The sequence below is a fragment of the Lissotriton vulgaris genome, chromosome 10, assembly GCF_964263255.1.
Source record: "Lissotriton vulgaris chromosome 10, aLisVul1.2, whole genome shotgun sequence".
Lineage (NCBI taxonomy): Eukaryota > Metazoa > Chordata > Amphibia > Caudata > Salamandridae > Lissotriton > Lissotriton vulgaris.
The window spans coordinates 737,939,370-737,961,507 of record NC_141698.1 but is presented as its reverse complement, the minus strand read 5'-3'; the positions used below and the strand labels follow the sequence as shown (position 1 = coordinate 737,961,507).

Here is a 22,138-nt window from a genome sequence, read left to right as displayed (position 1 = left end):
TGCTCAGATGCAGTGATGCCAAATGTGGCCTACTTACACACGGTTACATTACATTTGGCATCAACAATTGAGAACCTTAAGGCACAGGTCGCTTGGACTCCATTTATCAGGAAAACAGAAACCATACTGTGAGGAAATGCTGCCAACAAATGGGACTATTCATCCTTAAACTATAAGCGAAGAAAACCCCTTTCAGGCACCACAATTCAATGTTAATTTATTATCAGCTTGTTTTAAATTCGAGAATATGCATCTAAATGTTATGAGGTCTGAAAGTTATCAAAAGGCTACATACTAAAGAATTTGAGAAAAGTACAAACGCAACACAGTGAAGATACACATATATATATATCTTTATTACAATAATATCTTGAAGATACACATATATATATCTTTATTACAATAATATCTGAATAAATATTTAATGTGGATCATAATTACTTTTTCTAAATTCGTACTTTTATCACATGGCGATAAATCTTACTTAATCTTCAATTCGGAAGTTACTTGTGTACACTGTAGTATTTTGTGTTGAACAGTTAAAAAATAGAGAAACCATTCTTCAGAATTCAACCAAATTTTGCCTTTCACTAAAAATAGAGAAACCATTCTTCAGAATTCAACCAAATTTTGCCTTTTCACTAGCAAGAGCCAATCTGCGGATATTCGCTATACAACCAGCTGCGGCTTCTTGTAAGAGCTCATCTGTGGAACCCACCATGTCCAACAGAAGCTAGCGAAAAGAAAAAGACAACATATTAAGAAAAGTTACTTTAAGACAAGAAGAATCTGAAAGAAAGACCAATTAAATATTATGTTATAATTAAAAGCCAACATATAGAAAATCAATGCCATTTGCCCATCAATCACAGCTTCAGCATGTTAGCATTCGCCCAGACAAATATTTGACTTTGGGTTGTAGAAAGACGCGTTTACAAAAAGTAGATTATTATTGTAGATGTTTATTCAACCAGATTATTGTTAGGTTGTTTTTTAATGCTAAGTTACATACGAATATTTGCCTGGCTATTGAAAGTTAGATACGGTGTGCATAGTTTGCACCTCAAACACAACATAAATGCTCATGTGTTGCCTACAATGTGTAGTGGCCTAGGACAGTGCAATGTGTATTTTCTATATAGCGTGAACCAGGCCCACAATAAGAGGTGACAGATCACTTATATTCATTACAGAAAGCACAGAATACCCAAGAAGATGAATTACAAAATATGGACAGCATTGAGTAACAGCACAGGAATTTTATATTAAGGAGATAAGAGGAACCTGTTAGTATCTCCTTGTACGCCTGGGCAAGACAGCAGATAGCACGCTGCAGGGCGGACTAGCTGCCAACGCGATAGCGCTTTTAAAACTCCCGTTTTTCTAGTTGCTTTAATTTAATTGCATTTACCCTGTTTTTAGACGCTCTGCGCAGTCCCTCTACCTGCATAATAATTGAAACAACACCACGCTTTCGGCGGGTCCCTTGAGTCATCTTACGCTTCTGGCGGCCATCTTGGGGGAGACTTGGACGCCTGGCGGCACCATTTGGGTTAGCAGACCAGCTGTCACAAGGACACGCTGACCTGCATATAAGGTGGGCATTCTAGGCGGGCTTCCCTGTTAGTATCTCCTTGTACGCCTGGGCAAGACAGCAGATAACACGCTGCAGGGCGGACTAGCTTTTAAAACTCCAGTTTTTCTATTTGCTTTAATTTTAATTGCATTTACCCTGTTTTTAGACGCTCTGCGCAGTCCCTCTACCTGCACAATAATTGTAACAACACCGCGCTTTCGGCGGGTCCCTTGAGTCACCTTACGCTTCTGGAGGCCATCTTGTGGGGAGACATTGAAGCCTGGCTGCGCCATTTGGGTTAGCAGACCAGCTGTCACAAGGACACGCTGACCTGCATATAAAGCTGCCCTTTCTACGCGCAGCGTTTGCGTGCTGCGTTTGCGCCGCAGTGACGCCGGAGTCACGCCAGAGTCCAGCCCGTCTGCGCCCATCCGCGCTAAGGACGGGCTAAAGGGCGGGAGACTCCGGACTTTGGGTGCACTCGGTATGGCTCCCCTGGCTGGTCCTTTGTATTCTTACCAGGATTTCACCCGTTTGAGACCTGCATGGCTACCATGCCATTTCTCTTGCTCTCCGGAGACTCTCCGAGACGCCTTTTATTGTACCTGCTTTAGCATCTGTGGTAAGTTACCGGTAGCTTGCTCTTTTAGGCCCCCCCGTTTCTGCCACTTCCCCTATGCTGCCTCCCCTGAAGGAATCGGGCTTCCTGATTAACGCACAAGTTACTACTTGTGTAACGATATATCTGTAAGAGACATTAGTTAGTGATAGATTCCTTACCTTAGAATATCCCCAGGCGTCAGACTGGATCCGGAAAGTTTTGCGTAGCAGTACCCTTGCGCGTCGGTTGGCGTCGTCTGCGGCTCTGCGTCCGTCGTCGGCGTCGTGGGCGCCGTGATGACGTCGTCGGAGTACTTAGACGCCGCCTCCGCGTGCTGACGTCAGTTCTTAGCCACAGCTGTTCCGCACCAGAAGCGCAGAGCCATGAAAAAAACCGACACTGGTGCCAAGAAACTAGGGCCCTGAAGGGGAATGACCTTAACCCTAGATATCGGTTCGCAGAACGGGGAGGATGGGTGGGTCGGTAAGGAATCTATCACTAACTAATGTCTCTTACAGATATATCGTTACACAAGTAGTAACTTGTGCATCTGAAAGAGACACGTTAGTGATAGATTCCTTACCTTAGAATAGATACCCCAGCAATACCATCCCCGTGGTGGTGGGTCTGCGAACCAATATTCACACCAGAAAGTCCTGGAGAACGGAACGGCCGAAGTAGCCATCCCTCCGGACTTGACTGTCCAGGCAGTAGTGCCTTGCAAACGTGTGCAACGAGGCCCACGTAGCTGCCTGGCAGATGTCCTGCAAGGGCACACCGCGGCCCAAGGCAGTTGTAGTGGCCGTGGCTCGAGTAGAATGAGCCCTCAGCCCAACAGGGGGTTCCTTCTTAGCCAAGGAGTAACACGCCTGGATGCACATGATGATCCATCGAGAAATGGCCCTCTTGTGCACCGCTTTCCCTTTCTTAGCGCCCGCGTACCCAACAAAGAGTTGATCATCCACCCGGAACTGGCGTGTGCGATCCAGATAGAACAAGAGCGCACGTTTTGGGTCCAGACGGTGGAGCCTCTCCTCCTTTCTCGAGGGGTGCGGAGGTGGAAAGAAGGTGGGCAATGTGATGGACTGCCCAATGTGGAAGGCCGTGACCACCTTAGGCAAGAAGGAGGGCCTAGTCCTCAAAACAACCTTGTCCGGATGGACTGAAAGGAAAGGAGGCTTACAAGAAAGAGCCTGGAGCTCACTCACTCTCCCGGCAGAGGTGATGGCTACCAGGAAGGCAGTCTTCAAAGAAAGAAGGCGAAGAGGACAGTTGTGAAGTGGCTCAAAGGGAGCGCACATCAGAAATGTGAGAACCAGGTTCAAGTCCCACTGAGGCATCATGAAGGGAACAGGAGGAAAAGTATGAGTGATGCCCTTCAGGAATCGATTTACGATAGGGGACTTGAACAAAGAAGGTTGGTCAGGCAGACTCAGAAAGGCTGAAAGAGCCGAAAGATAGCCCTTGATAGTGCCCAGAGCAGAGCCCTGCTGGGCAAGAGAAAGAAGGAAGAGAAGAACCTCAGAGAGAGGGGCATTGAGGGGATCCACAGCCTTTGCTGTGCACCATGCCACAAATCTGTTCCACCTGCAGGCGTATACCGTCTTTGTGGAGGGACGCCTGGCTGCCAGAATGATGTTGCAAACTTCAGGAGGCAAGTCAAATGGCCTCAACTGCCGCCGCTCAATCTCCATGCATGGAGGTGGAGACTGGACAGGTTCGGGTGGAGGACCGTCCCCTGCTGCTGCGACAGAAGGTCCTCCTGAAGAGGCAGACGAACCGGGGGATCGACTGACATACTGAGTAGCTCGGGATACCAGTACCTTCGTGACCATTCCGGAGCCACAAGGATAACTTGTGCCCGGTCGCGCTTGATCTTCTTCAGTACTCTGGGCAGAAGAGGTATAGGCGGAAAGGCGTACAACAGACCGCAGCTCCACTCGCGACGAAAAGCGTCTCCGAGCGAGTGCCGCCTTGGAAATTCCAACGCGCAGAACTGATGACATTGCGTGTTCTCTTCGGTGGCGAATAGATCTAACCAAGGCTCTCCCCATCGCAGAAAGAGGCCTTGCGCCACGTCCGAATTCAGACGCCATTCGTGATCCATCGAGCACCGACGGCTGAGTTCGTCCGCCCTGGCGTTCAGAGAACCTGCCAGGTGTTGAACCACCAGAGTCACGCCCTGCTGTTCCAGCCATTGCCAGAGGCGCAGAGCCTCCTGGCATAGGGTCCACGACCCCACCCCGCCCTGTTTGTTGCAGTACCACATGGCGGCGGTGTTGTCCGTGAACACCTGCACTGCACTCCCTCGGACAGACGGGAGGAATGCTTTCAGTGCCAGACGAATCGCCCGGAATCCCTGATATGGAGCCGGGACTCCGCCGGAGACCAGAGGCCTCTGATCTCCGCCTCTCCCAAGTGGCCTCCCCAGCCCTGGAGGGACGCGTCCGTCACAACCACGTGCTCCGGTTGGGGAAGGGAGAGGGATCTGCCGTTGACCCAATCGCGGTCCGTGAGCCACCACTGCAGCTGTCTCGCAGTGCCCTCCGAGATGAGGACATGGTCGGACAGGTTGCCCCGGTGCTGGGCCCACTGAAACTTCAGATCCCACTGCAGAGCCCGCATCCGCCACCGTGCGTGATGCACCAGAAGGATGCAGGAGGCCATCAGCCCCAGAAGCCGCAGCAACAACCTGACCGAAACCCGGGATAACGGCCCGAAGATCGGAATCAGGGCCTGTATATCCCGAACCCGCTGTTCGGGCGGGTAAACCCGAAACTGCGCCGAGTCGAGGACCGCTCCGATGAAAAGGAGCTTCTGAGAGGGGCACAGGTGTGACTTCGGCACATTGATGGAAAATCCCAGCCGGTGCAGGAGATCCGCCGTAGTCTGGAGGTGGTTGACGACTGCCTGGGGCGAGCCCGCCTTCAACAACCAGTCGTCTAGGTAGGGGAAGACTGAAACCCCTAACCTGCGCAGGTGAGCTGCGACCACCGCCATCACCTTCTTGAACACCCGTGGGGCGCTGGTATGGCCGAAGGGGAGCACGGTAAACTGAAAGTGCGCGAGGCCTACCGTGAACCGCAGGTAACGCCGGTGGGCCGGCAGGACAGGGATGTGGAAGTATGCGTCCTGCAAGTCCAACGCTACCATCCAGTCTCCTGGGTCTAGGGCAGCCAAGACCTGAGCTAGTGTCAGCATTTTGAACTTCTCCTTCCGGAGGAAGCCGTTGACGTTCCTCAGATCCAAGATAGGGCGTAGGCCACCTTTGCCCTTCTTGGGTACCAGGAAGTAGTGGGAGTAGCAACCACGTCCTACTTCTGGCCCAGGAACGCGCTCGATGGCCTCCTTGGCCAAGAGGGCCGACACTTCCTCCTGCAGGAGCCGCAAGTGATCCCCCGATACGCGGTGGTGTTGCGGTGGCATGGCTTGAGGGGTCGTCTCGAAGGGGAGGGAGTAGCCCCTTCGGACGATCTGCAGCACCCACCTGTCCGAAGTGACTGTGCGCCAGTGAGAGTGGTGATGGTGAACCCTGCCTCCCACTGGCGTCACATGGGCCGAAAAGCACGGACTAGGAGGGTTTTGAGGCGGATGCTGCGGGGGCAGGTGTGGACTGGCTCCGCTTGTTTCCCCGACCACCTCCACGGCGGTTTCAACGGGCGCCGCCGCGCTGGACGACAGTTTGCGGTGATTGGCTGGCGGCACGTGTGGGGGCGCCCCTTCCCTGGCCACGAAAGGGGCAAAAGGCACCCATTTGCTGGCGCGGGGCCGAGAGGCCCAAGGACTTGGCCGTAGCCCTGGAGTCCTTAAAGCGCTCAAGCGCGTGGTCTGCCTTGTCGCCAAAGAGGCGACGGCCATCGAACGGCATGTCCATGAGTGTATTTTGGACGTCTGCCGAGAAGTTGGCGGATCTCAGCCAGGCGTGGCGTCGTATCGCCACCGTCGTAGCCATCGCTCTGCCCAGCGAGTCAGTAGTATCCAGTCCGCACCTGATATTATACTTCGCTGCGTTCCGGCCCTCCAGTAGGGCTTGGCCGAGTTTGGCCCGTACCTCCAACGGACACTCTGGCAGCACTTCCGCCACCGTTTCCCACAGAGAGTGGGTGTAACGGCCCAAGAGGCATGCGGTGTTGGAAGACCGCAGTCCCAAGCTAAGGGACGAGAACACCTTTTTGCCATAGGCCTCGTACCTCTTGGATTCCCGATCGGGGGAGCCGTCGGGAAGGCGGTCTGGGAGTTAGAGGCCTGGATAACCAGACTCTAGGGGGTGGGGTGGGTGGACAGGAAACATGGGTCGCCCGGGGCCGGGCGGTGGCGTCTGGCCACGTTCCTATCTACAGGCGAACCTGTAGCGGGCCTGGACCAAGTGCCCAAAAGAACGTCCGTCAAGGCCTCATTAAACGGCAGCAGAGGCTCCATGGAGCATGACGCTTAAGGACCTCAGTGAGGAGGTTAGTCCTCACGGCCGCGACGGGGAGCTCAAGGCCCAAGGCCTTAGCTGCCCTCATCAACACCACACTATATGTAGCGCCCTCCTCCAAAGCCACGGTAGGAGGAGAGACGAATCCAGTGTCTGGAGAGGTGTCCAGGCCACTGGCCTCCCCAAGGTCTCCTGTCCAGTCCATGTTAGACTGACATTCACTTGTCAGAGGGTCCTCAGACCCCTCCCAATCCTCCTCTTCCCCCATCTCCTGAGATTCAGGGTCATAAGTGAATGAGGACGGTTCATAGAAATGAAAATCTCCGAACGGCGTCGAGAGCGGCGCCGATAGGCGTCGTCCCGACGTCGGAACCGCTTGAGAGGAGGCATCGGGGCCGGTGTCGCCCGAGGACGATGCCGGAGGGGACACCACACGGACCGACCCCGGGGGGGTTGTAAGGTCCACCGGGGACGGTCCATCGCCCGAGGAGGGTCCAGCGGCACCCCGCTGCGCCGGGCCCGAAGGCACCGACGACGCCGGGGCCGCTGTACCCTGCGGCGCCGGGCCCGAGGGCACCGGCGGTGTCGAGATCGTGGGGCCCTGCGGCACCGGGCCCGAAGGCGCTGGCGGCGTCGAGGCCGAAGCACCCAACGGCGTCGGGGTCGTAGCCCCCGACCCACTAGGGCCCCCAGACGGGTTCACTGGGCCCGAAGGCGCTGCGGAACCCGTCCGAGGAGAAAGGGACCTCATGGCCATGAGGAAACGCTCGATCTCCTCCGGCGTCGCGTTCAGCCCAGGGACCGGGGGGTATGGGGCCGGACGCAGCACCCGCGACTCCAGAGGAGCCGCGTGGGCGGTGTCACCCGAACCCCCGGCCGCATCGCGCGAGCGTCGGGGGGAGTCGGAAGAGCGATGATGTCTCTTCGACTTCTTGTGCTTCTTACCTGACGACTTGGACCCGGAGGAGTGGCGCCGACTCCCGGAGCTGTGACGGCTCCATCCCCGCGACCTGTCCCTCGACCTCCCGTGGAACCGGGACCTCACGCGGCGCGGGGCCGACTGGCGGATTTCGAGTCGCTAGCGGGACCGCTCCCGCCTGGCCTTCCTCGAAAGGGCCCGACAGTCGGAGCAGGCCTCGTCGTCATGGTCGATGCCCAAACACATCAGGCACAGGCGGTGGGGATCCGTGACCGACATGGTACGGTCGCACTCGTCGCAATGCTTGAATCCGGGCATCCCTAACGGCACCGTCGGAGTCGTAAAGACTTCGAAGTGGATCAAAAAAGATCACAAAAGTTTAGTCAAAAAGTGACTAGGGAACTGCTATTTCCAGATCTGCGCTGGCTGGCGCAGAAAAAAGAAGAACTGACGTCAACACGCGGAGGCGGCGTCTAAGTACTCCGACGACGTCATCACGGCGCCCACGACGCCGACGACGGACGCGGAGCCGCAGACGACGCCTACCGACGCGCAAGGGTATTGCTACGCAAAACTTTCCGGATCCAGTCTGACGCCTGGGGATATTCTAAGGTAAGGAATCTATCACTAACGTGTCTCTTTCAGATACTAGATCTCTAGTGAAAAATAATATCGCCTTTCGCGATTTCGTCACAGCAAGAAAGCCCACATGGGTGTTTCTTACCGAAACCTGGGCCACTGAGTCCTCGGGACCTGACTTGGTAGAGGCTGTGCCGGATGGGTATTCTTTAGCTAGACTGGATAGAGTGGGGCGTAGAGGAGGCGGCCTTGGAATCCTTTATAAGACCTCCCACACCTGTCACACCATTCAACTCTCCAGGCCCTCCGACCTTTTTCAAGCCCTGCACTTTCTCATAAAATCTCCTGATGCCGCTCCTTTCGTGGGCATCCTGGTGTACAAACCCCCCCGGGCCCAGGACAGACTTTAGTCAGTCTCTTCTCAATATTCTAGAGCCCTACTTCGGATCTGCTAATCTGACAGTTCTGGGTGACTTAAACTTTCACTTAGATAACCCTGATTCTAAAGATTCCTTAGACCTTTTGGACTCACTATCTGCATGTGATCTCGTGCAACTGGTTAAACACCCCACTCATCAGGAGGGTCATATACTGGACGCGTTTTTTTCTAATGATGATAGGCTCAAAATAGGCGATTCCATTCCACTGGCTTGGTCTGACCACTTTGCCGTTCCTTTGGAGCTTTCGGTCGCCTTGACGCCTGCAAAGATTGGTGTCTCTAGTCAAACCAAATTTAGGAGGAACCTTAAGAAAAACACGAGCACCTCGTTGGCCCCACTGATGCAAAATTACAAAGCTGACCTTTTTGAGGATATCAATCTAGCCGCTTCAGAATTGTCCAAAGCCATTAGTGCAGCAGTAGATGTGCTGGCTCCTCTCTCTTCTTGCTATTCTGCGAGAAAGAAACCCTCCGCACCCTGGTTTTCGGAGCTTCTTAGACTCATGAGACAGGGGTGCAGGAAGCAAGAAAGGCTTTGGCGGACGAGTTGGAACCTTAAGGAGAGGGACAAACACAAGAAACTCCTTAAGGAGTACAAGATGGAGATCATTAGAGTTAAGCAAGAGTACTTTGCTAACCTGACAATGGCTCTTTCCTCTCCTAGGGATCTTTTCAAAATAGTGAACTCGCTCTGCTCGTTACAGATGCAGGACCCTGTAGTAAGCACCCAGGAATTCTGTGATAAAATCGCAGGATTCTTCCACTCGAAGATTGCGGACATCTATTCGAATCTTGAATCACAAAGATCTGTCAACCCTCCTCCGCCCGTCCCCTCTTTTCCGCTCTCGAAGGAGGTTTCTCCTACCACCTCTAAGAGTCTGTCAGAGTTTCCACCTCTATCCTATCACGAGCTTGACCTGCTCTTAAATAAGACAAGGTCAGGGTCCCCATTGGACCCATGTCCCCTTAAAGTCCTGAAGGAGTGCAGAGACTCCTTACTCCCCTTTTTGCTGGACATCATGAATAGGGCTATGAGAGAGGGCACTTTTCCATCTCAATGGAAGAGTGCGGTGGTAAAGCCCCTCCTAAAGAAGCCTACACTAGATCCCGAGGTGCTTAAGAATTATCGCCCCATTTCTTTGCTTCCTGCTCCGGCAAAGATGCTGGAGATTCACCTCAATCAACATCTGGCGGCATTTCTTGACTCCTCGGGTCTCCTAGATCAATCCCAACATGGCTTCAGGAGACACCATAGTACTGAGTCAGCCCTTACGGTCGTACTGAATAACATCCACATGGAGGTAGACCAGGGACATACCACAGTCCTGGTCCTTTTGGACCTTACAGCCGCCTTCGATACCCTATCCCCCTCGGTCTTAACATCTCGCCTGAGGGAGATAGGGGTGGAAGGGGCGGCTCTGAGTCTGCTGGCCTCCTTTCTGGACCAGAGGGTACAGAGGGTTAAGCTGGGAGAGTTCCTATCTCCATCCTTACCTGCGCAATATGGGGTCCCACAGTGGTCGGCATTAAGTCCGACCCTGTTTAACATCTACGTGACCCCGTAGCAAGGCTGGTTAGATCTTTTGGGATGGAGGTAGTCTCTTATGCTGATGACACACAGATCTTGGTGTCCCTCTCCCATCTGGGTGGCTCGTCACCGTTCAACTTTAGGAACTGCATGGAAGCAGTGTCCCAGTGGATGATCTACAATTCACTAAAGTTGAACGGTGAGAAGACTGAGATCTTGGTGTTTGGCCCTAACAATAACATCTGGTCACCTGTATGGTGGCCGCCTTCGCTGGGAACCTGTCCTACTCCTAGAGAGTCAGCACGGAACTTGGGAGTACTGATTGAACCGGCCCTTTCCATGACTTTGCAGGTTAACAGAACTGTTGCTACCTGCTGGGGTATCATTAAAATACTCCGAAAAATAAAACATTACCTGTCCCCTCAGGCCTCTTAAGGAGGCTGCATGGCGGCCGCGCAGCGGGCGCGCCAAAGGCAAGCCCGTCTGCGCCCGTCCGCGCCTGGACCGTGCCCAGTGCCAGAACCCCTGGAGCAAGCCGGAGCCAGCCCACTCGACGCAGATACAACGCCGCCACCCTCCACGCACTCAACACCGGCCGACAGCCAGCCTGCTACCAAGCATCCCCGAAACGCACCCACGGAGCCTTCACCTGCCATGCCTGCAAATTCAGCTGCACTCGGTCCGGATCCACGCCCGCCAGAACAGACGCCAACAACAACCATCTCAAGTGCATCCTGCTCAACACCCGCTCAATCCACAAAACACGCCATCGAACTCTGGGACCTCCTCGACACTATAGCACTGGACATCGCCTTCCTCACGGAAACCTGGATGAACGCCTCCTCAGCCCCTGACATCGCCATAGCCACACCGGACAGATACAATATCATGCGGAGAGACCGCGTCAACCAAACCGGAGGTGGCATCGCCATTGCCCACAGAAACACCATCCGCATCATGACCAACACCACCGACACCCTCTCCGCCGCAGAGCACCTCTACTTCCAGATACACACCGACCCCAAGACCACCCTTAGAGGTACCCTTATCTACAGACCCCCGGGACCACAAGCACAGTTCAGCGAAGCCATCGCAGACTTCATCAGCCGGCTCGCTCTCGCCTCCTCCGACTACATCCTCCTAGGGGACCTCAACTTCCACCTGGAGAACAACAAGGACAACAACACCACCTCCCTGCTAGACAACCTCACCAACCTCGGACTCAAGCAACTGGTCAACACCCCCACCCACCGAGCCGGCCACACGCTCGACCCCGTCTTCTCCTCCAGCAACCACATCTACTTCAGCCACGTCACCGAACCCCACTGGACCGATCACAGCTGCGTCCACTTTAACTTCAGGAAAACAACGACCCACCACCACCCACAACAAGCCCCCCGAAGATGCTCGAGCAAGATCACCACCGACCAGCTCACCGCCTCCTTGAGCCAAAACCCTCCCACCAACACCACCGACCCCAACGAGGCAGCCCGCAACCTCACACAGTGGATCACCGACTGCGCCGATACCCTTGCTCCTATGAAGAACCCTCCAAGCAACCCCGACAGCAAGAAAGTCACATGGTTCACCAACGATCTCAAAGACTCCAAGAAATCCTGCCGTGCCTTCGAGAAAGCCTGGCGCAACAACCAGTCAACGAAAACATGACAGCCCTCAAGGACGCCATCCGCAAACACCACCAGCTGATCCGCACCACCAAGAGGTCATCTTTCAGAGAACATCTGGACGACAACACTCAAAACAGCAAGGAACTCTTCAACATCGTGAAAGAGCTCTCCAACCCCAACGCCAGCAACAATGACATTGCGCCATCACAAGACCTCTGCAACTCCCTCGCCACATTCTTTTACCGCAAGATCGCCAACATCCACGACAGCTTTGGCGCTCAGAAGACACACCCGACCACCGAACCGACATCCCCCAACACCACCCTACACACCTGGACACCTGGACAACGACATCCCCCAACACCACCCTACACACCTGTACCCCACCATCGCACCCCAACTCCGGGACATCATCAACAACTCCTTCGTATCCGCCACCTTCCCGGAGAGCTGGAAACATGCGGAGATCAGCGCCCTCCTGAAGAAACCCACCGCTGACCCCACGGACCTCAAGAACTTCTGCCCCATCTCGCTCCTTCCCTTCCCCACTAAAGTCATCGAAAAAAACATCAACAAGCAGCTGACCGCCTTCCTCGAGACCAACGGCTCCCTCGACCCATCTCAGTCCGGATTCCGAGCGAACCACAGCACCAAGACCGCCCTCATCGCAGCCACCGATGACATCAGGACCCTGCTGGACAACGGGGAAACTGCCGCCCTCATTCTCCTCGACCTATCAGCCGCATTCGACACGGTTTGCCGCCGCACCCTGACAACCCGCCTCCACCACGCCGGGATCCAAGGAAAAGCCCTGGAATGGATCACCTCCTTCCTCTCCGACAGAACCCAGAGAGTCCGTCTCCCGTCCTTCCGCGCAGAAGCCACCAAGATCATCTGCGGCGTACCCCAAGGCTCCTCGTTCAGCCCCACCCTCTTCAATGTCTACATGAGCCCCCTCGAAGCCATCGCACGCAAGCACAACCTCAACATCATCTCCTATGCAGACGACACCCAACTGATCCTCTCCCTCACCAACTACCCCGCCACCGCAAAAGCCAGCTTCCCGGACTGAATGAAAGACGTCGCGGAATGGATGAAGCTCAGCCGCCTGAAACTGAACTCAGACAAAACGGAAGTCCTCATCCTCGGCCCATCCATCTCGGCCTGGGACGACTCCTGGGCACCCCCCCCAAACACACGGACCACGCACGCAACCTGGGCTTCATCCTTGACTCCTCCCTCACGATGACCAGGCAAGTCAACGCTGTTACATCCTCCTGCTTCAACACCCTCTGCATGCTCCGTAAGATCTTCCGCTGGATCCTCACCGGAACCAGGAAGAGGGTCACCCAGGCCCTCGTAACCAGCCGCCTGGACTACGGGAACGCCCTCTACGCTGGGACCACGATCAAACTACAGAAAAGACTCCAGCGCATACAGAACGCATCTGCACGTCACGTCCTGGACATCCCCCCGACACAGCCACATCTCCGCCCACCTGAAGGACCTGCACTGGCTCCCCGTCAGCAAGAGGATCACGTTCAGACTCCTCACCCACGCTCACAAAGCTCTCCACGACCTGGGCCCCGAATACCTCAACAACCGCCTCACATTCTACACGCCTACCCGCCAGCTCCGCTCCGCCAGCCTCGCCCTCGCCACCGTCCCACGGATCCGCAGATCCACCACCGGAGGAAGATCCTTCACCTACCTAGCGGCCAAGACTTGGAACACCCTCCCCACCCACCTACGACTAACCCAGGACTATCTCTCCTTCAGGAAACACCTCAAGACCTGGCTGTTCGAGCAGTAACTCTCCACCCCCCCAGCGCCTTGGGACCCTCAAGGGTGAGTAGCGCGCTCTATATATGTTCTGATTGATTGATTGATTTATTGATCTTTTTTTCTTGAAGTTGCTTGTAGGATCTCTTGGTTACTCTCTTAGTTGTTTAGTTTCTTGGGGCCAGATGTAGGTGAAATAGATTTACCGATTTTAAATTACCGAATTTTACCGATTCGGTAATTAAAAATCGGTAAATCTATGGGGTCGACATGTAGGTATTCCAGATGTACTGGAATACCGAATCGGATGATTTCGGTATTTACCGATTCGGTAAATACCGAATCGGTAATGCCCATTCATTCCTATGGGCTTTGAAGCCCATAGGAATAAATGGGCATTACCGATTCGGTATTTACCGAATCGGTAAATACCGAATTTCACAAGGGTGCAGGGGGTGTCACTTTGACACCCTCTGGCACCCCCAAAACAGGCTTGGGTGCCATGTGGCAGGCATACATGCCCTAAGGGCAGGTCTGCCTGTCACATGGCATAGGTGTGCATGCACACATGTGCATGCACACCGGAATCGGTATTTTACCATCAAATTGGATTTGATGGTAAAATACCGATTCGGTAAGGCTCCTGGGACTCTGAAGAGTCCCACCTACATATGGGTGGCTCAGATTCGGTAAATTTACCGATTTTTTATTTTACCGAATCAGTAAAATTACCGAATCGGTAATTTTACCGATTCGGTAAAATAATGCCCCCTACATACCAATCAGCTATTTACCGATCGGTAACGGCCGAAAATACCGATTTTCGGCCGTTACCGACCGACCTACATCGGGCCTTCGGTTACTTAGTTGCTTTGCTGTACCAAGAGTCACTGGGGTTCAAGACTGTCCTCGTCGCCAAAATTATGTTGTGTCCTAAGTGGAAAGACACCAGGAGCCATGATGTATATTCAAGACTTGTTTATTCAGTCTTCAGATCAAGTTACATCAGTGATGACTCCAGCCAGCCTAGGGTGGCACCAGCCCCACCAGGAGCAGCCTCCCTAGCTACTCAGCCCATCTCCAACTGCCACATTCACCCCACTCAGTCACCCAGGCATTCCACGCATCACAGGCCCACCAACATTCTAATCCCAAGACACACTCTGGCTGAGCAGCTAGAGGCAGCAGGGCTAGAGTACATATTTTACAAATATGTAGAATACAACAATTTGATTATCTGGTAGAGCCTTCTAGACACAGATTCCTTACCCTAAAATAGAAACCCAAGCAATACCTCCCCAGAGGTGGCCCAGGGATCCAAGTTAAACCAACAAGTCCTAGAGCACTGAACAGGCAAAATGCCCATCACGATGGACCTGACTGACAAGGCAGTAGTGTTTTGTAAATGTGTGCAGAAAAGTCCACGTAGCAGCCTAACAGATGTTCAGGACAGGGACTGTGCAAGCTAACACAGTGGCCAAATCCTTTGCTCTGGTGGACTGATCCCGAAAGCCATCAGGAGTCTGCTTCTTTGCCAATGAATAGCAGATCTTAATGCAGGCGCAATACAGCTGGGATGGTCTGCATGGTTTTTCTTTTCTTTGCACCGGCAAACCAACCCAACGAAGATTTAATTGTCCACAGGTGTTCTTCGGTATGATCAATGAAGAACCATAACGCTCTTTTGGGTCCAGGCAATGGAGTCTCTCCTCCTCTTTAGAAGGGTGAGGCAGGCAAAGATGGTCAGTAGCATGATGTTTTGGTCAACGTGTAAAGGTGTTACCACCTTTGGTAGGAAAGAGGCATGGGTGCAGAGAACCAGTTTGTTTGGAAAGAAGCTGGTGTATGAAGAGTACACACACTACTTGAAGCTCACTAAACCTCCTGGATGATGTAATGGCCACTAAAGACTGTTTACATGATCAACTGAGAGGGCAACTGTGCATGGGCTCAAAAGCAAACACATAAAAAATGTTAAAACACAAATTAAGGTCCAGTTGGGGCATAATGAAGGACTTGAGTCACAACAGGTGACTTGAAAAGGTAAGGCTTATCCGGCAAACACAAGTAAGCTGATTTGGCTGAAAGATACTCTTTAACTCTACCCAAAGCAAAGCCTTGGCAGGCTAGAAATAAAACAAACAAAACCTTGGCTAAGGGTGCAGAGATTGGACCAACATGTTTGGCAGTGCACTAAGCCACACACCTGTCCCGACAACAGGCGTATATGGTTATAGTTGAGGGACACCTGACTGCCAGAATGACTTTAAAGACTTCTGAAGGGCGGTCAACCACTGTCATCTGCCGCTGCGCAATCTCCATGCTTGGAAGCGGAGTGTGCATAGGTGTGGGTACTGTTGCTCCAGATGCAGATGCCATTTGTGAGCACAATGCATCAACAGTTGAGTTTGTCTGCTCTGGAGTTCAGAGAGCTCACCATGTGTTGTGCAACCAGGAAACTGTCCTGATATTTCAGCCATGTCCCCAGATACCGAGCCTCCTGACACAGGGTCCACGACCCCACCCAGCCCTGTGTGTTACAATACCACATAGCAGTGGTGTTGTCCATGAACATCTGAACTAGCCTTCGATATATGAAGGGAGGAAGGCCTTCAATTCCAGGCTGGTCGCTCTTAACTGTGATCTCCACCTCGCCCAGATGGACACCCCAAGCCAGGGGTGATGCATCTGTCACAACCATGAGCTCCAGGTGGGGAAGCTAGTGGGTTGTCCACTGACCCAATCATGGATTATCAGCCACCAATGCAGATCTTTTGCAGTTTTCTCAAATACATGGACCAGGTTGGAGAGATTTCCCAGACACTGAGCCTACGGGGACTTTAGGTTCCACAGTAGAGCCTACATCTGCCGGCTGAAATTTGTTATCAGCAGGATGCAGGCGGCCATGAGAGCCTGCAGTCCCAGAGTCAGTCATACTGAAATCCAGGATAAATAATGAAACATCAGAATTATAGCTTGTATATGTTGGACTCGCCGTTCCAGAGGATAGGCCAGAAGCTACACTGAGCCTACATGGATCTTATGAAAGACAGCATCTGAGAAGGAGTCAAGAGTAACTTTGGCACATTGATAGCGAACCTGCCCATCAGGACAGCAATCAGTGGAGGCCACTGACGGCTATCAGTGTCACGAGCCAGGCCCCAAGTTATCTGGGGTTTTCTGATCTCTGAGTGGGAGGCAACTGCCCTGGGTATTAGGCACCCTTCTTCCACGATACGTCCTGATATCTGAGCTCTCAGGGCACCCTGGGTGGCAGCCCCACATACCTCTTCTATCACCTGTGGTAACTCATTCCCCAGAATACAATCAATGGGCATCAATCATGGGACTAACTATGACTATTCCCTGGGTCACCTCCCCACCACATTCCAGAGATACCAGAGCCATTAGGTGGAAAACGCCCGCCCCTGGTGCGGAGTTATGCTACACACCTGACAGAGATATTACTCTGGGGAAACCAGCCTTTGCACTGCCATTGTCTGGCTGACCTTGGTGTCCCTCGGAGCAATGATGGGGACCCCTTCAACTTTGCCTGGTGAAAGTGCTATATCCCACTTTCAGGGATCACAAGTCTACCCTCTGAGTCTATCTCCCAAGTAAGGGAGATTAGGACATGATATATCTCCTGCCCCTAGGAACTACTTATCCCTAAAATCATATTGGCCACCCCGTAGAGGTTGCACCAGTGAGGGGGTTTCTTAGGATAGACAGAGTCCCCCTGGTTGTGTCCTGGCTGAGAACAATTTAAGCAGCGATTTGAGAATGGAGTGTCCCAAACCACTCCTCCAGTTCTCAGAAGTGGCCTGGACACCAGTTGCGGTGCGTCCATTGGTGCACTGGGACGTTGCCCCACTAGCCACATGGCCCCATTCATGCAAGCGGCTAGCAACTTACTTAGTCGCTCGTTGCTCCGCTGGCAGTTAGGCAATCAGCCGCTGAAGGGGGTGGGGGCGGGGCAGGCTGCGCAGCAAGGGTTGAGTGACAGGCAACAGGCTGACAGCAGCGCCTGCAATAGTGTCCGCATGCTCCATTGTGGGCTGGTCATTTTTATGACCAGCCCGAACATGCGCACAACAGACCAGCCACCTACTGCCATGGGAGAGCGAGGGGGGACCCGAGAGGCCAGGGGTTGCTTCATGCCGCAGCCCTAGTCTCCTAATGGGTGGGCTGTCTCCATGCCCTAGCCAATCCTGGCACTGCTAATGTAGTGTCTGGATTGGCTGCCTGAGACACCACTCTGAGTGAGGGCTGTTGTTGTGCAGAAGGCGCACCGCAGGTCTAGCCCAGGACAGAGCAGAACAAGAGGTGGCGCGGACCGGTCACGGTTAGTTATGTTTTTTATTTATTTTATTAACACTCTCCCGGCCGGCCCCCAATCCCGCGACTCGTGTATTTCGAACCGTGACTGAGGGGCCTTATTAATTTACTTCAAATGGCTATGCACCGAAGGATGCAGATTTATTGTCAGATCTAGTTCAGGCAGTGGCAGTGCGTCCATTGGGGTGCTGGGGCATTGCACCACTAGCCATATGGCCCCATTCACGCAAGCGGCAAGCAACTTACTTAGTCGCTCGTTGCTCCACTCGCAGTCAGCACTGGCAGTCAGGCAATCGGCCACTGAAGGGGGTGGGGGTGGGTGGGGCTGGCTGCGGCAGCAAGGGTTGAGTGACAGGCAGCAGGCTGACAGCAGCGCTTGCAATAGTGCGCGCATGCTCGATTTTGGGCTGGTCATTTTTATGACCAGCCCGAACATGTGCACTACAGGCCAGCAACTGACTGCCATGGGAGAGCGAGGTGGGACCAGAGAGGCCAAGGGTTGCTTTATGCAGCAGCCCCCGGTCTCATAATGGGGGGCCGTCTCCATGCCCTCGCCAATCCTGGCACTGCTAATGCAGCGTCTGGATTGGCTGCCTGAGACACCACGCAGGCTGAGCCTGAGTGAGGGCTGTTGTTGTGCAGAAGGTGCGCCGCAGGACCGGCCCAGGACAGAGCAGAAGCAGAGCGGCGCGGACAGGTCACAGTCTGGTAAGTTTTAAATTTACTTTTTTGAAACTTCCCCGGTCGGCCCCCTCTCCCCGCAACTCGAGTATTGCGATCCGCGACCGAGGGGCCTTGTTAATTTACTCCGAATGGCTATGCACCGAAGGATGCAGATTTATTGTCAGACCTGGTTCAGGGCTTGGAAGGATTATTGCACCCAAGAGGGGCTTAAGTCTGTGATGTGCTCGCCTGTTTGCACGTGTGTGTGGTTGTGTTTGCGCGTGGACAAAGTCAGGCTGATGAGAAAATATACATTTATACTAAATATACATTTATACTCGCACTTGCAGAAGTCTGCGGAAAATACACTTTGGATGAATGGGACTCACACTATAAGCGCGCGGTCAGTCACCTGAATGCTCCGATTTGGACCTAGAGAAGAACCCATTTGTAGGAGATCAGATGGAGGTTACAGCTGGGTTGGGTATGTGGCACTTCTTCATCCACTCCACAGTGCCGCACAGCTTTTTTCTTACCTTCCATTCACCTGTATCGTGGATTTCTGCCTTTAACTTTTCTCCGTCGGTGCTGCACATGAGTCAGTAATAATTACAGCAGTAGTGCAGTGAGCGCGGGTAGGCTGTATTAATTACAGCGGTAGTGCAGTGAGCGCGGGTAGGCTGTAATAATTACAGCGGTAGTGCAGTGAGCTCGTGTAATGCTGGAGACGGTGTAATGTCTGTAATAATGACTTGTAGTGGGAGTGCGGTGCGGTGTGAACGTCTTTAAGGGCCTCCTTATGATGGCGGTGAATCCGCATCTTCCGGGCAGGCGGAAGCCACCTACGGCCCGGAGGATGCGGATTCACCGCTGCGGAGACAGAAAAGACCCCCTGGCAGATTAGGATGGCTGCGGGGGGTCATGTTCCCGTCCGCCGCTTTTCCGCCGTGGTCGCCTTCCGACCGCGGCGGAAAAGCTCTAATATGGCGGCGGTGTCTATCAGACACCGCCAGCCAAATTAGGATGCCGGCGGAGACATGCTTTTCCACGGCGGGTTTTCCGCCGTAGAAAAGCATGTGGTGTTTCGGAAATGGGGGCCCGTTGCAGGCCCCCAGGGGTGTTGGGGGTGGGGGGTGTACAAGGGGGGTACCTATGGTACCTAGAAATGCAGTTCATTATTGCTGGCGGAAACACTCGGGATTCTGATTTGCATGCATGTTTCTATTTCATCTGTTTGAACAAAGGGACAGGCAGAAATATGGTAAATGTTAATTTTGTTAAAGCAGTGCCCATATTAAAATATGTTTAGCTGTCAGGTAGAATGTGGCCAAGCCTCAAGAATTTATATTTTACATTGTGTGTATATTTTTCGTGCCGAATGTGAGAAAGTGCCATCTTTCTTGCATAGGTATGTCCCCACTTTTTGCTGGATTGCTGATGTACTTTGACTGAGTGTGCCCTTGGCTCCTGTCAACCAGATGCCCCATGGCCTGTGTTGCTTCCCTAAAACTGTGTTGAAACTGAAACCCGAGTAGCAACCCTGGCCATCCGTCAGCCCCTAGTAAATGGCACCCTAGGTACCCAGGGCATGGTGACCAGGGAAGACCCCTAAGGGCTGCAGCACTTATTGAGCCACCCTTAGGGGCCCTGTACCTTGACACCCACACACTGCCTTTGCAGGCTGAGTGTCTAAGTACAGAACTAAACAGAGAGTCGACAATAAAAGGACTGCCTATGATGAGAAAAGGGGTCCAATCTGGTGAGTACCTGCCAGTTACCCCGAAGGTGGTGCGCCCGTGAGGGGTCATTTTTGTCCTTCACATTTTTTCACTTGTTGATGTAATGCATAACTTGTGTTTCAGACATAGTTTTCTGTTTGACTTGTATTTGGAAATTATTTTTTAGAAAAAGTTGTTTAAAACTTTAAATACAGGGCGAAACACAGTAAACACCCCCAGAGAAGGAATGGTAATGAGGGGGGCTGTAGCGGAAGAAATTGATAATGATACATTCTCTCTGCGAAAAAGAATTGATATATTACTCGCCTAAGAGACAGGGTTATTGTTGTATTGATGACCCAAAACCCTACAGGCCTGTTGATCCTTGAACCTGCTCCTGCGAAACTCCGGCGTCTCCTGCGGAGAGCAACCCCAAGAACCCCGGAGGACTTGCCTGCCTTGAACCTTCCAAAAGACTGGGATTCCCACGAGCAGTGGTTCTGCTCAAACAGCAATACCCCTGCCAGGCAGGAGTCGCGAATCCAGCCCCCTCTGAACCCGCCGAGCCTGGCCTGTGCCGGAGTGAGTCAAGACCACAAGGACGTCCCCGGGCGACTGGGACTCGAAGTCCAGTGCCCAAAGACCCGCCTTGATGAACCAGAAGACGCCTGCAGCCTCAGAACCAGGGACACCCCCAACCGCGACCAGCTGAGGGTAAGATTTCCCGACGCCTAAAGACATCCCTGCACCCGGCACCCCACAGCTCCCTGTGTCTTCCTTTGGGGTACCTACCTCTTCTCCAAGATCCCAACTTACCTCTCGAAGTGGTGGTCGCACCTGAAGAATCTCCGTCCCCGAGCCTGCAGCCTTTGTTCACTTTTTAACTTTTCCGTTGGATAACATTGAACGCCCGATGGCTCAAAAGCACCCTGACACCAGCCGCCAGAGTGCAGCTGGAAGTGCAACTACTACCCTACTCTACTTCCTCACTTGCCCTGAGTAAGTGACCAGGAGCTCAGCTCCCACAGCCGCGTGGCCTGCTTGCTTGCAGCCACCAATCAAAGGCCCCCTACCCTCCTTTGGATTGCATTGGGCCTACTCTTTCTGCACCCGGCTGCCCCTGTGCCGCTAAGGGTGTAACTACTGTACTTTTCCAACCCTGGGAGACCCCTAGAGCCTATGCCCAGAACCTTAACTCTATCAGTCGAGTACTTACCTAAAAGCCGATAACTCACTTTCCTTCCATAGGTCAACATTGGCTGGTTTTCACTTGAAATTTCTTCTTCTAAAATTAGCCGAATAACAAATTCCGAATTACTAACCTGTGATCAGGAGAGAAGCCAGTACTGTACCTTTTAGCCCAGTACTGAACCGCAAAAGTAATCATAACCGAACTTACCAGTAACCTGAATTTTCTTCCATAGGAAACCATTGACTGTTTTTCTGTGAAATTTCCTTCAAAGTGTCAATTTTTGCAAACTACAAATATCCTTTAAAAATCGTACCAAGTACTAAAACGTAATTACTTACCTGTCTTAGGTAGAGGTCCCAGTACTGAACATAGGAGTCCAGTGCCGGATTACAAAAGTAATGAGAACCTACTTTACCTATGACTTGAATTTCCTCCCATAGGATAACATTGCTTGGTTTTCACTAAAAAGTTTCATGTGTCAACTTTGAAAATACATTTATATTCTTTAAAAATCACTACTGTAACCAAAACGCATTTACTCAACTGTTTACAGTATATGTCCTGGGACTGAATCCAGGATTCAGTCCTGGGGTTAGAAAAGTAATCCTTAAAGTAATCAATTGCATTTATGTAGAAAAACCCATTGAGCTCAATGTTAAATTGTGTTTGAACTTGTGTTGCCTACTGCAACCATTGTAGCTATTGTACTTACAAAGTCTATTGCCTTTTTGCAGTAAAATTACCTAAAGTCACTC

The 22,138-nt window shown here is 52.7% G+C and overlaps 1 protein-coding gene across 2 annotated transcripts in view; it reads right to left on the bottom strand.

The window, feature by feature from the left end:
• Positions 1-423: 423 nt before the first annotated feature.
• Positions 424-22,138, bottom strand: part of ODAD2 (outer dynein arm docking complex subunit 2) — a 1,227,385-nt gene continuing 1,205,670 nt past the window's right edge. The window contains exons 20-21 of one of the 2 annotated variants that reach the window (XM_086941603.1): positions 635-733; positions 424-584 (exon numbers count right to left, since the gene is read on the bottom strand). In XM_086941603.1, the coding sequence (XP_086797729.1) occupies positions 570-584; positions 635-733 (114 nt within the window). In that variant the 3' untranslated portion in view covers positions 424-569. The other variant, XM_086941602.1, reaches the window with a different exon arrangement.